The sequence below is a fragment of the Pteropus vampyrus genome, unplaced genomic scaffold (assembly GCF_000151845.1).
Source record: "Pteropus vampyrus isolate Shadow unplaced genomic scaffold, Pvam_2.0 Scaffold70, whole genome shotgun sequence".
Classification (NCBI taxonomy): Eukaryota; Metazoa; Chordata; class Mammalia; order Chiroptera; family Pteropodidae; genus Pteropus; species Pteropus vampyrus.
The window spans coordinates 5,559,602-5,575,047 of record NW_011888851.1 but is presented as its reverse complement, the minus strand read 5'-3'; the positions used below and the strand labels follow the sequence as shown (position 1 = coordinate 5,575,047).

The 15,446-nt window shown below is 38.0% G+C and overlaps 1 protein-coding gene across 9 annotated transcripts in view; it reads right to left on the bottom strand.

The window, feature by feature from the left end:
• The window catches only part of PLEKHG7 (pleckstrin homology and RhoGEF domain containing G7), a 59,850-nt gene that overhangs the window by 8,668 nt on the left and 35,736 nt on the right, over window positions 1–15,446 (bottom strand). For all 9 annotated transcript variants that reach the window (XM_023531559.1, XM_023531560.1, XM_023531554.1 and 6 more), the window contains 4 exons: window positions 12,836–12,949; window positions 6,530–6,704; window positions 4,870–4,985; window positions 4,418–4,511 (listed from right to left, as the gene is read on the bottom strand). In XM_023531559.1, coding sequence (XP_023387327.1) covers window positions 4,418–4,511; window positions 4,870–4,985; window positions 6,530–6,704; window positions 12,836–12,949 — 499 coding nt within the window. The remainder of the gene's footprint in view (window positions 1–4,417; window positions 4,512–4,869; window positions 4,986–6,529; window positions 6,705–12,835; window positions 12,950–15,446) is intronic.

Genomic DNA, 15,446 nt, shown 5'->3' with positions numbered 1-15,446 from the left:
ATTAGAATAAGATATCTCTCTCTTTAATTTTACTCTTTAGAAATTAGAAGAAAAATGGTTAAATTTAAGTGATTTCAGAGAAAAAGGCAGTCTATTTAGAGGCAGTCTGTGATAGGTGCTTAAAATAAATTTAAGAAAACTCAGTAAATATTTTTTATTATTCTTCTTTATTTATTTATATTATTCTAGAAAGTTTTCCTCATATACTTTTACTCCTGGAAACTAGGTGGCAAAGTTTAAATTAATAGATAAAATATTTAGGAGTCATGTCTATTTCCTCCCCTTTAAGTATAGAGAAAAGATTCCATATTTGCGTAGAGAAGAAATTAGATATTTTATTCAATCTTGAATCCTCCTTGAATGTTTTTTAAAACATTGTGTTTTATCATTACTAGAAATTCATTTATTCTTTGCAAATGAGGCTATGGCAAAACTTTCTGATTGTCCCTCAAAAACCATTCACCCCTTCTTTTGTAGTAATGGAATTTCTGAATTTTTTATGGGTACAGTTTTACTGCAAATAAATAGTACAGCTCTCAGCTTTTTTTTTGTAGCTAAATATGATCAAGTGATTAAATTCTGATCAATGGAATATGAGCGAAAGTGTGCAATTTCTGAGTCATATCCTTAAAAAGCAGGGCTTTGCTCTCCTGCTCACTTTTTTTTCCTTCCTACCAGCTAGTCACACTGGTGAACTCATCTTCAGCCTCAGAGAAGAAAGCAATACCCCAGGAATGGCAGAAAAAAAACCCCAGAAGAAACCTGGGTCTCTAATCACTCCATGGAGGAGGGCTGTCACAGCAGAACTCAACCTTTACATGGGAGAAAAATAAACATCTACCTTTCTAAGTGATTATTGTCTCTCTCTGTCTCCAGTGGCTGAACCAATATCCTAATACATACATAACGTTAGGAATGGGATATTTGGACAAAACTAGACCTTCAGGACCTGTTAAATGTTGTTTTCCCCAACCTCTGCCGCTCATATATAAATTAGGTTGATGACTGTCAAAATGAAACAGTTTTGTTTTCTCCTGATAATTTTAACTATTTTATTTTAACAAATAGTCAGTGAGCTAGACTATTTGTGTCCTAGACTTTATTTTAGGAAGTAATGATTATTTTACCTACCATTTATTGAGGCCCTAGTGTCCCATCAAGCAGTCAACAAATATTAAGCTCTTGCTATGTGTCAATAATTAAGATAGAATCTCTGCCTTCAAAGAGTTTTATTTCTAGTGAGAGCAGACACATAATGAACATGTAAACAAGATTTAAAATAAGATAAATTCAGAAACTGATAGTGCTAAAAAGTAGATATGAAAGAGGATGACTAAGGAGGGAGATTGTAAGCGTAAAGTCAGACTCTTCACATTTATTATCCCAGAAATTTGAAGCTATTATTATCCCAGTGAAAAACTTTAACCAAATTTAGACTTAGACTTAACCAATGAACATTGCGAGTCTGAAATTCTGCTTAGCTAAGTGTTACAGAACCAGATATGAGACTTACAGATTTGTGCAGTTCTATATTGACTAGGTATTTTTTTCTCATGGACTCTAGACTGTGGGATTTTCATTGCACTGTTAAAGAGCAGAGCGAAATTGCTGACTTATTCTAGTTCTGCAGTAACTTGAACAATACGTGTTCTTTAGGTGTTACAGCTGTTGGACCATCATATTTGTCTGCACCTTACTCATTTTTCTAATTAGAAATACTAATCTGTGGGGAGCAACACATGTGTGAAAGATATGCTGGAATGAATTCCAGTGGGAAGTTGGTCATGCTCCAAAAGTTATGAAAATTTGTACTTTCTGGGAATGAGAAAATATACTTATTTGTTTATAACAGTGCAGTTTTTAAAGCTAGAAAAAATGTTGAAACAAAATATACAAATGTTAGGTATCATCATCATTGTCATCATCATCACCATCACCACCATCAATAATATTTACAGAAGAGATGAAGGGAAATTAAAAAATTTTCCCAAAGTCTGCAATTGGAACTAGATTCCCTGATTCTTGGTCCAGTGTTTTTCCATTTAAAATGATGTCCTGTTTCTTCTAACACTTTTATCCCCACCCCCACAGCATCTCCATGCCAACTGAGTCCAAGTCCCAATGACTTTAAATTTGACTTGATATAACTAAATGGTGCCTCTTCTCTGATGGGACTTGATGAACACAGCAAATGCCATTAAACAAATGCCTTGTGTTAGTGACATTTGTGTAGCTCATCCACATTCTACCACATTTAACTCTACAGGAAACTTTTTCTGAAAAATTAGACTCCTTCTTAGGCCGGTCTCCTCATGTATGCTTCCATGACAAGCACCCCACTGCCATGTGACCTGTGAATAAACCCCTGACATGGCTTTTCACCGAGAGATGGTCATTGTCATGTTCATCCAACTTGCACACGGCTTCTCATCATGCCCACACCTGAAACCTAAGACTGACTTCCTGACCCACTTACTCTATCACCTTCTGTGTGATTGACCAATCTTTCAGACACATAGATTAGAACACTCAAAGGCGTCGATCTATTTTTTTTTAACCATTTTGTCAAGTATAAAATCCTCCTATTTTGAGATATCTCTCACATTCATCCTTTTCTATCTATGCCCATTTCTAACATTTTAGGATAGGCCAGCGCATCTCACAGTGTTCGAAAGTTCATAGATAGAAAGAAGAAGTAAATAAAAATCTCATAATTCCAGGTGGAAGCCAGTTTTGGCAGGAAAGACATGTTTGAATGAAGAGCCGTGTTTTGCTTTATTACTTTGATTTGGCATTGCCACAACATATAATTATTTTTGAAATTGTGAATAACATCAAAGAAAATTTAAAATTGCTATTTTTCCAAACGAAAGTGGGAGGGCGGTGGTCTATAGGTTAAGAATGGTTGAGAAACACAGGCTCAGCTCTTCTTGCCTCACCTGGCTTCACTGTGGAGCTTCTGGGCAGGTCTCTGCTTTGGTCTCCTCCTCTAAATCCATTTTGTCCATTGCTTCCAATAACTCTTTCTTCAACTTTTAAGCCTATCACTTGTTGGCAATTTCCTGGCTGGGTCCCCCTGTTTGCCTTCCAAAGCAGCTGGTGCCATTCCATAAACTGAGGCAGCCTGGCTTGGTCCTGGACTCTGTTGTTAACCTGTCAGGTAACCCCGAGCATGATATGGAACCTCCCTGGGCCTCAGATTTCTCATTTATAACATGGGATTAAATTTAACTTCTCTGTATAAGTCACTAGAAGAAGAAAATGCATGAAAAAGTCCTTCGATGGAAAATGCTGGGTGTGTCTATCTTTCCCCGTCAGCCATTGCCAGGTGGGGGTTATGTCCCAACCTATCATCTTATGCTACACCTAACATATGGCAGATTCTCAGCAAATGTGTATCGAATAAGGAGTTGTTGCCTGGAACTCCTCACCAGATCTCACACTACCATAAATAGGAAACCTCACACCCCACAGGGCTTCACACGTAGTAGATATCCAATCAAGATTTTGTGCAGAAATGAATAGATGAATGAATGCAAATCTTGTTTCTCCAGCCAGTCCTTTCTGATCATAATATTTATTGAACACTGATTCTGTGCCAACCATTCTTTCAAATCCTTGTACATCCATTAGCTCATTTAATCCTCACAACAAAGAGGGGAAATTACCATAACTGGCCTAAGGTTACACAGATAGAAAATGCTGAGCCAGGACATGATCTGGCAGTCAACCTTCAAGGCTTGCCCTCTTCACCACTCTAGCAGAGCTTATTCTCTGATGTGGCTTCTGCCTCCAGTACTTTTCTCCTGCTATAGTCTTCATCTGGGTCGTCCTTTACTGATCTCCATCTTTGTATCCCCCAAGCCTACCTCTAGTCTCATGAACCACATGAAGGCTTTTCTGGGTACTCCAGCTTCACAGACCCTCTTTCATTCTCAACTTAACTTGCAGGTCTGCTCATGATGGCAGAGCTTCCCAACTAGAGGGTCAAAGATTATACAGAATAATAATTCCATATCCTCCAATGGTACCCACCTAGCACAACACGTTTTACATAACAGGTTCTCAGTCAACACTGACAAGATGATTGCCTAGCTCGTTGGAGTAGTAAAATGATGATAACAGCTGACAGACTGTGTATTATGTTCCAGACCTTGAGCTAAGCACTTTATGTATGTTATTTCATTTTAACAAGATAGATATAGTTATCCCATTTTACAGAGAGAAAATGGAGGACACATAGCTAGTTATATTGTGAAATCTTTGATTAAGCTTGCGTCTGCCTGACTCCACAGGATGTTCTGTGATTCACATCTTCCATAGGCAAATGCAATTCTTCCCACCCTTCAATTAGCAACAATTGGACACGTTACAAGGGAGCAAAGATGTTGAGTTTTTAAAGGAAGCAATTATTTACCTGCAAGAGTTAATTTTCCCTCATAGAGAAGGTGTCTGTTGGTCGGTGACAGGATGCTTTCTGCCATGTGTTCTTTAAAAATGTGTTTCAGGCACTTGAGAAACAAGGGAGAAAAATCAAAGAGAGGTTGTTAGTGATTGGAAGAGAACCTGTTCCAGTAGCTGGGGCAATGTACTTTATCTATTAAGATCAGGACATTTAGAAATGCCAGTAGATGGACACGAGAATGGGAAAGAACGGGCAAACCTCTCAGAAGGACCACCCCAAGAATGGCGTGATGACGTCAGCCTCCCTACATACAATGCCACGTGAAAGAAGGCTTTACTTCTTGTTCACAAAACTAGATTTATTTTTTCAAGTGGACAGCTGGGCACCTTGAAAGACTAGTCTATTTCCACCTGAATGCCAGACTTCTGGAAAGGAATATAAGTCTTAATTGATCCGTTTTGTACCTCTGGAATGAAAAACCTTTTATCTCTATCCCAAAGCGGAGGCCACACTATAATCTCCTGTAGGTGTCTAAATTTTTGGAAATTGTCAAGCCACTTCACTTTTCCTTCAAGATCCCCTGAAAAACAAGACACATTAAATATATTTTTGAATTCACGTGACATTACAGTATAAATTTTAACCAAGATGCACAGTAATCACTTAGAGATACCGCCCCTGTAGTAAAACCATACTTTAGGTTCATTTAACATATTGTTTGCAGTCTAAATGTCTTAGAAAAACCCACTAATTTGGAATTAGTCTCTTGCAGAGAAAAATGAAGCTTAAATAATTTAATTCAGTAGGTTGGAAATGTATTGCGCAATTTTATTTAAATAATACAAATAATGTCCTTTGTAGCTTTCTCTTATTCCCCATTCAACATGGCCTATAATTAGAAGATGAAAAAAATCAGACTAACTAAAATGAACTTGTATTTTTGTCTTAATCATAAAACATGCATTTCCTTTATGGTAAGGATAATTATTTTTTTGGTGAAAACATTTTCTCTTCTTACAGTTTGTATTAATGTTCCAACATTTTCTAATAACATATTCTACTGAGGTTTCTAAATGTTTTTTAGGAACATGAAGGGCAAGGCATAGGCCCACAGAATCACATGGTTAGGAGAATCCTTGAGAATTTATCATCTTTAAGCTCATAGACTTAAAGGAAGGCCGCAAGGATCTCTTCCCCCAACAATGAAAATCCATATTTTATTGAGAAATCCCCAGAAGAGATGTTATTCTCTTCCTCAAAAACCTATCAAAATGAGTAATAATCTTCAAAATTACTCTGAAAGTTTTAAAAACTCTGTTTTAATTAAATTTTTATCTTATTCATTTGATAAGCTTAATTTTAGTTCCTTGGATCATTTTAGAATTTGAACAAAAGCTTTAAAAAGAGGAAAGAAACTCCCAACTGGATGGTCATTTTACTTTTAAACTTGCAAAAGAAAGACATATCATTCTTTGCAGCTGATAATCATAGCTTTGACTTGTTCCCTTTGACGCTCCCAGGAAATCTTGGCTTATGGGCATATATCACAAAATTCTTTGGATTCCATTTTACAGAGCTACTCAGATAAACTTAAGTCGTCACAGGGCTTGCTCTGTTCCTATTCCCAAATTTCAGTTTTAAAGATTGCAGTTGGCATTAATTTTAGATTGGCCCTGGATTTCAGTGACTGAAAAAAAAATGATGAATAGTAATTTGTCCTCCGGAAAGGCTTCCCATGGTGTTTATTCCCATGTGCTTTGTGTTTGGGCTCAGTGGGGATGTTAAAAACAAAGTGCCTTCAATCATCTGGGAAGTAGAACTTTTCCTGCCTGAACTCACATCTGAAAACCTTGGAGACAGCCACGTCCTGCGTAAACTTGGTGGTCTAGTTCTCATAGGGTTCACCAGGATGTGACTGGAGCCCATTGTTTTGTGTGTGTTTGATATACAATTCCCTCAAACTCAAATCCACATTTCCCAGAACCATGACCTCAACGCACTGGAATTACCTTCTAAGATGGAAGCCCAGATCGTTCCTGGTAGCCAGAAGGCACCCCCCCCCCCCCACCAACTCTTTGATTAAGCTTCTACTGGAGCTCGGGGTCCCTTATCTCAGAGACTTACGGATCGACTTTTCCACCTTTTCCTTGATGGAGTAGATCATGATTTTCTCAGTAGAGTCTGTACTCCTTTTCCAGATATTCTTCAGCAACAAGGGGTATCGAGTCAGCCTGTGTAGTGGGGCCACTAGCAGCTCAGGCAGGTGAAGGCGTCTGCACTGTTCATTTTGCTCACACCACTGGGGAAGGCAAAAGCAGATATTCAGAATATCACTTCTCCTATCAAGGCCTTGAGAAGCCTGGACATGAGAAACTCTTAGAGATTTTATAAAGTAGTGACATAATGCAGCTGTGGGCTTCCTGGGAAAATTTATAAGCTACAGAGGAGAATTTGCTTTTGAAATTCCCATATTAAATTGTCTTTAGCAAGCATCTGTCTACCAGTGCCAAATTCAGAGTCTGAAATGGGTTTCTTAGATGTGGTTAAGAAGTATTATTGAATATTGCTGACTAACACTGTTACTTCCCAATGAAAGAAATGAGAGAATCCTTCTTCAGATGTCTCACCTTCCCAGTATGGTGATGAAGCAGTGGTCAGCATCACCAATAACATCACCACTAAGTCCTCCTAAATGGGGAAATTTATCAAGATTTAAAGGCATGGGAAAAGTTTAGAATTTGTTAAATCCCCTGGAGAATGCATGTTCCATCAGTGGCAGTGAGAAGATGTGTTAATATGTGTGCTCCAGCCTTGTTTACCCTTCTCATTTGAGAGTTTAGTTTCCCCCTTGGCTCTGAGGGGGCGATTTATGATTTTTCCAGCTCTGTTCCCATCCTTGTTGTGCTGCACAGTTAGGAGAAATGCAAATCAACATTGGTGGGGTAGAAGGAAAAAGAAAGGATTTTTCTTGTTGAATTAGGTCCTTGATTCTCCTTTGTTGAAGGAAATCAGAATAATATAAGAAAATAAAAATAAAAGTTGAAGAGGCTAAATCGATCTACATGCTATAGAGCAGAGAGGAGAGAGGAGAGGGATAAAGACACAGATAATTTTCAACAAGGAGAGTTTGGACAAAGAGGCAGTTGCAGGGTGTGCAAGCCCTGAGGAAGACAGGAAAAAGAATTGTAGCAAGTATTGCTATGGAATTTATATTGGATTTCCATAAATGGTATTTGAGAAACAAGTAAACATGAGAATAGTTCATAAATTTGTTTCATCTGCTGGACTGTTTCTTTGAATTCAACACTGTCTTGAACCTGAGGGTCCTTGGCTTTTACACACGTGACACCTGACTCGTGGAGCTAGGTCTCTGGCTACTATGCGCACAGGTTCATCAAGAAGTATTTTTGGAGTGTGTGTTCTCTTCCTGTTCTCTTCTCCCACCTACCCACACCTGAGTTCAGCTGTAAAGAAGTCCTGCTTTTGCACTAAATGATTTTCTTAGTACAGACTACTGCCTCTTTTCTGTCTTTCATGCTCAGTCCTGGGCCAGGTTATCTCCTCTGCTTCGTGACCCAGACCCTCAGGGCCGGCCTTAGGTTAGCGAAATTACATTGTGGAAGGCTCCCTCTGCTTCCCCAAAGATATCTTCATATATCTTTATGCCTAGATGTTGGCCTTCGCATTTTGGAGATCTAGGTGCAATTGACTCAAACCCCCACCAAATCCAAAGCCCTCCCTTAGATATTTACAAACTCAGTGAGAGGCTGGGATTCTTATGGCTTCCTCTGGCCCCTACACTTTTGCACGTACGCACACTGTTTCTTCCCTGAACAGCTCGGGCCAAATGTCAAACTTAGCCCCTTGATTATTTTTTTATGTTGGTTTCCACTGTAATCCCACTCATGACAAATGTTTTATGAGTGTATATGTTTATTTTACTGAAGATTTTGGGTTGTTCAGGAGGGGTCAAATTCACATCTCACAGCCCCCCGCCCCCTTTTATGGCTTCATTCTCTTTCTTTCTAATTATTTTTTTATTATTAAATGTATTGAGGGTAACATTGGTTAATAACATTATATACATTTCGGGTGTACAACAATATAATAATATAACATCTGTGTACTCTATTATGTGCTTACTACCCAAAGTCTAGTCTCCATTCTCTTCTTTAGAAAGAGAAAGCTTTTCCTTTCCCTCCCCGCTTCCAACTCTTCTCCCTTTCTCTTTTGGCCTCATGCTTAGCAATTTGCACTTGTTTTTCACAGCTTGACTGTATCCTTGGGGGTTTCACCCTCCTGCACCAGGAACTTTATTGAAGTATTTCTTCTGAAAACATCCAATGTTCTTCCTCACAGAAATTCTGTTGATCTTTTTCACTTTTCTATATACAGAAGGCAGGTCATGAAAGTGAGCGCAAGGGTTCATGGTAGATGGAGCTTTAGGAGCCAGGCTTTAAGGCTTGCTGAGGTGGACTACCTCTCTTTCTCCATACTTCAGATTCCTCTTGGTGGAAGGCAGTAGGTCACCTCCAAATTCTCATCCAGCTCAAAATGGCTGGGATTCCCATCAAAGTTGGAAGGAATGGAGAAGGAAGCAGGAAATACAGATGTGGAGAGGCTGGGCGTGGTAAGAAGTGTAAAGAAGAGGTGTGAAGGGGCCTTAGTCTGTGGTCTTAGTGGCTGATTTCCATGCTGACTCACTTATTGGCAGCAGCATTCCAGCTCAGGTGTCTGGGAGGTCCAGTAACAGATTTCTCAGCAGCAGTTAGGTATTCTCTCAAAATACACAGCCACTGTCCCAAATTTCCATGCCATAGAAAACAGCTTTGGCTGCCAGCACCCTCTGGTATTCAGGGTAAATGTGAAAACACCCAATTTACACCAGACTTCAATCAAGCAAGAAGCATCAGTGGTAAATAGAGACAAGGATCCAGGCGGGAATTATTAGAAGCTTTTACTGTTTCAGAAGGCCTCAGAAGAGACGAAAAAGATATCAATGATTCTAAAAGTAGTAAAAGCTTTTGTTTCATCACTCTATTGGCTTTAGCTTTTTCAGGTCCATTAGGAGAAAAAAGAACATCTCTGTCAAGGGAAGTTGGACATAAAAGCCATTTTATGGATGGGTCTAATCAATGGAGGCTGCTTTTGTTTTATAGTAAATATTCAAAGTGTTTAAGGGAATAGTAAAAGGAATTCAGAGGCCCAAATAAAAATGTTCTTCTCATATATTTGTCCTGGTAGGATGTAACATCAGGCTGGGGCAGCCCATATTCTTGAAATCTTAGGGAATTTATTAATAATCTCTAAATCTCATCTGTGACATGTGGATAACAAGAGTAACCACCTCAGTAGTTTGGTGGAATGTTTAAAGAATTTTTTTTTTCACAAATATAGAAGACAATCTGATGATAGCGAGAAGGGAGGGAAGTTGGGGAGCTGGGAGAAAGAGGTGAAGAAGTAAAGAAGTCCCTTTAACATTTCTTATAATATTGGTTTGGTGGTGATGAACTCCTTTAACTTTTTCTTGTCTGGGAAGCTCTTTATCTGTCCTAGTCTAAATGATAGCTTTGCTGGGCAAAGTAATCTTGGTTGTAGATCTTTGCTTTTCCTTACTTTGACTGTTTCGTGTCAATCCCTACTGACCTGTAATGTTTCTCTTGAGAAATCAGCTGACAGTCTTATAAGAGCCCCCTTGTAGAAAACTAATGGCTTTTCTCTTGCTGCTTTTTAGATTCTCTCTTTGTCTTTAACCTTTGGCATTTTAATTATGATGTGTCTTGGTGTGTATTTCTTTGGGTCTATCTTGTTTGGGACTCTCTGTGCTTTCCAGGCTAGTATGTCTATTTCCTTCACCAGTCTAGGGAAGTCGTCCATCATTATTTCTTCAAATAGGTTTTTAATTCCTTGCTCTCTCTGTTTTCCTCTGGTCTATGATGTGAATGTTGTTATGCTTGATGTTGTCTCAGAGGCCCCTCAAATTATCTTCATTATTTTGGATTTTTTTCTTGTTGCTCTTCTGATTGGATATTTTTGCTACTTTATCTTCCAAATCACTGATTTGATTCTCTGCTTCATCTAATATACCATTGGTTCACTCTAATGTCGTCTTTATTTCAGTTATTGTATACTTCATTTCTGACTGGTTTTTTATTATGTTTTCTGTCTCCATTTTTATATTTCCTATTTCTTTGGTGAGGTTCTCACTGAAATCATTGAGCATCCTTATAACCAATCTTTGAACATGGCATCTGGTAGATTGAACCCCGTGAAGAGACCTGATACAAAGTCCTAGTCTCTTTCTCTGCATTATTTTAACTGTCTCTGAAAGAGCAGGGAGAATTCTACTCCTATCAAGGTACACAACATGATGTACCGACATTAATTAAGCCCAGCCCCACATGATGTGGAGGGTAAATTCATCTCAGTGCATTCATAGCCCAATTTCAGACAGCCCATAATAAGACACAGATTTAAGTTCTTCAACAACAGTGTTTATATCAGACCATGGTTGGAGAATAAATGTCAGCTTCAGACAGGTCCTAATTCAAATCCTCCTTCTGCCCACCCCTGAACAAGTACGTTTCATTGAATTGCCTAATTTGTCTAAACTTTTGAAAAATGGGGATAATATAAAATCCCATAGGGTTATTGTGTAAACAAAGAGTTCATAGATGACCAGCATACAATGTAGTACCTGGTTGTAGCAAGGGTTTGAGAATCAATCACCTTTATTATTACTAATTATAATTATTATATATTACAATTATTATCATATTTATTATATGTTATAATTATTTTATATGATCATTTTATTAATTATCTGTAACGATGCTTTTGTTCTGTAGTATGGTGCAGTGGAAAGCAGATTCTCCTTAATTCCTCCAAAGTCTCTTGTTGATTCCTCACCTTTGCTTCATGATGTTAACAGTTCCTAGGCAATGGGAAATAGCCCTGAGGAGCTGGAAATAGGTCTGATGTAAAGAGCATTGTTGCTGTTGTTGTTTTTTAATTCTTTTTCTTTTTCTTTTTTTTGCCTGAAGACCTTGATCCAGGTTATTTTTTGCTACTTACTGGCCAAGTGACCTTGAAAAAGTCATATAACCTTTCTGAGCCTCAGGGGCACATGTGGACAATGTGATCAACTTCATAGTTTTCTGCTAAGGATTAAAAGAGATGTTTGAAAAAGTGCCTGGTAAAGCATTATGCGTTATAAAAATATAGTATGTTTTCATTACAACATTGCATCCTTTTCCCTAAGTATCTTTGTATGCTATATATATTTCACATATAAATATAAAGCACCCTTCTATGTCACGATTGATAAGGGATTTTCCACAGATGTCTGAAAATGATGGCTGAGCCTTGTTAAAATCTCTGCCCCAGCTTAGAAGAGAAAGAAATTGACCCAGATTGTCCTCTATTTGGGGGCTTTGCTGGAAGTCTTAATCCATCAGCTTCCAGGGAAAACTTTTATAACACAATTATTCGTACATTTAGAAATCTAACAGCTTTCAGGTTTTAGTTTGTATAGCAAATAAAACACTGAAAGTTTGAAGTTACAAAAATAAGGCCAAGTTTCTTGCCCAGTTTCATTCCTCTTTTCTTATCCATGCCACACCCAGGCTTCCTGGCACATCTGGGCCATAAGTGCACTGATTCACAGCTAAGTTATTGGAAATATGGTAGCTTTTCTTCTCACACCTCTGAGGTGATTCTTTCCCAGGGGCTTTTTGCAGCTGCAGAGAAGAGCTAGTTTTCTGGAAAGACTTGGACTATTTTTTCTGGGTCATACAAAAGGGCTCTGGTATAATACAGTTAAGTCTAAAGAAGTGTCAAAAGAGGGGTCAAAGCAAGTAGAGAAGTCAAGGAAAATTCTTTCCATGTTGGCTTATTAACAAATGCTGAAGGTCCTTAGCAGAAATTCCTTGTCCTGATGCTTTGGGACCCACAGCGTACGACTTCAGGGGTAACATTTATGTCGTGCTCTGTGATGTGCTCTACAGGGTGCCATTCACATACAATACAAGGCGAACTGTGTGCCAAGTTTTTGTGCAATAGGATCTTGCTGGGACGAAATCCTCCAAAAGCAAACTTCTTGCCACAAGCAAACTTGGTTCTTAGTCTAGTTTTCTCCTTGCAACGGACCAATTTCTTCCACAAACTGACCAATGAACAAATAAAGTATTTTTAGCCTCAACTGAAATTTTAGGAGGGGCATTAGATGATATGTTTCTAGATAAGCACCATTTAAAATTCTTAAGTGTGCAGTGGAAGATGTATTTATGAGGAAAGCAGCTTTGTAGTTAAATGTATTATTAATAATTTATTTTTCTTCTTTCCCATTTAATTGGGTATACTAATTCCTAGTACCTATTATGCCAAAAGAGTCTCAGGAAAAATATAAAAGAATAGAAAATGGTACTTTACTTTTAAATAAATTCCAAAGTCATTTCTCTGCCTCAGGCTCTCAAGATAAAAGACAGCAGCTGAATAATTCAGGCAGTAGATCTGGTGGCTCTGACAGAGGCTCCCTCGGAAATACTGCAAGAGGAAAAGAACAGAAGGAGAATCAAAAAGCGAGGACAGCACAGACAGACTTTCTCTTTCTCCTCACTTTTATTACTTACTAGAACAGGGAAAAGTGGAGGAGTCACCATTGATAAGTAGGAGTTATGACTGTATGGATAGAAACAGGTTATCATCACAATAAATATTCTTTAAAAAGATGGCATTCCCACAATAAACAGTTAACTTCTCCATAAATCATTTTCTTTATCCATACGTAAATTCTATTAAGGACATCTTGATGTAATTCATCCTTTACCTCTGTTTATACTTTGTTGAGATCTACACTCCCCTCATGGTAACTGATAACGAATATTCCATTTAATTTCCGTGCTTATGTTGATTGATGTTGAGTTTGTGTTGGTAATAAGTGATTAAAATAACAACACTTAATTTTTCATCAAAACTTCCTTAAAAATGCCCTTAATTCTCCTGGTGGCTTCTAAAACTTGAGTCAAATTTGGCACCTCTACTAAACGTACTGTGTTTAGTAGCATGCATTTTGTATGACAGTATTACTAATCTAACACTTCTCTTCTCTTTTCTTTATAATTTCTATTTAATGTCTTAAACTTGCTGTAACAGTTATACATTTATAAGCCATCTCAAAGTTACTTTAGAATAAGGCAAATGGCCAATTTATATCTATATATTCATATATATAATGGTCAAACAGAGCACAACACACAATGTACCACTATCTCGATTAAATGTCTTTCTTGGCAATGAGTTATTCTTTACTCTTCACCAATGCTTCTGTCTCCTTACTGACAGACATTCTTTTTCAGGATTCCATGGTGCCTACTATGTTGCTAAGCCTATGGGCTGGCTCCTAGATATATTTATTAATTATATAATGAATAATGGGTCCCATTGAGGAATTTTCAATATCATGTGGTGAAATGAAAGAAGAAAGACACATTTTTTAGTAACATTATAACTACAGTGAGTAGAGAAAGCAGACCAAGCCTAAAAAGCCACTAAAGGAAGTGACAGTAATAAAGGCAGAGATAACGAAAACCTAGAAAAATATTTTGTTATAAGACAGAGGAGAAAATGCTATGGGGGAAAATGTCAAGTTTTGGCTCCAGCAAGAAGTAATTTGAAACATATGATGTAAATTTATTTTTGAGAGGGAAGAGGGGTGGTTGTTGATAGCTTGGAGATAAAGAGAAGGTCTTCTCACAGGGCACTGAGATGCTTGAGAAATGACATTAGCAGGAAGACAACTGTTAAGACTGTATACGGTCAGTCTTAGAAATCCAGTTCCGCAATCCATAAGCTACATGACCTTGGCCAAATTATCTAACCTCTCCAAGCCTCAGTTTCCTTCTCAATGATTTGCTCACAAGGCTCATAACAAAATGTGAATAACAAAATGTTCCAGCTGGTGAGCTTCTTGTGAGGCTGTAGTACTGTTCATATATTTTCCCTTCCTGAGGAGGATTATATGTACCCACTCTGTTGAAGGTAGGCTTGGCCATGTGACTTCCTTGGATGATGAAATATGAGCTTTAGGCAGAAACTTGAAGAGTCGGTGAGATCTCTGCCTCAGTCTCTTATGTCTTTGCCACTGGTAACATTCCAGGTGGTGGCTGCTCCCCCAACATGTGTCCTCAGCACGGGTCCCAGAGTGAGGACAGTGACAAAATAGAAGTAGAGCATAAGTGAGATATGAACCAAGTGTTTGAGATTTGGGGACTGTTACTCTGGTACAACTGAATCTAACCCGAGTGATAAAGGACCTCTTAAATTTAGGAAAAACTTTTATAGCTCATCTTTGCACACCTGTAACATAATATGAAGCATTAGTATGTGGGTTATATTACGGACCTTTAGTAAAGAGTCTATTAATATCCCTTGCGTAAGCAGGCTATAAGTTCACTTACTCTATGCTGTAAATGTTTGTGTTTCCCCAAAATTCATATGTTGAATCCTAACTCCCAACATGATGCTATTAGGAGGTGGGGCCTTCAGTAGATGATTAGCTCATGAAGGTGGAGTCCTCATGAATGAGATTAATGTCCTTATAAAGAGGCTCCAGAGACCTCTCTAGCCCCTTCTGCCATGTGAAGGATACAATGAGAAGTCTGTGACTGGAAGAGGGCCCTCATCCAACCATTCTAACCCTGATCTCAGACTTCCACTCTTCAAATGTGAAAAATACATTTCTGTTGTTTATAAGCCACCCAGTCTGTAATGTTTTGTTATAGCAGTGTGAGTAGACTAAAACAACTTATGTTTTGATGTGAAATTGGTATTTTTCCAGACTATTTACTTAAAACTAAATTTAAGAATTTTCTGACTTTAAATAAATTGAGAGAGCCCACAATTTGCTACTTTCCAATACTTTATATTCCTTCTCTTGTTTTTCAAAGTTTTTCTTACTCAAATCCATTTTCAAAGTTCACTAAAGGATCTCCCTACGTTTTACCTAGTTTCCTGCTTATTTTTGTCTCATTAAATACTCCTC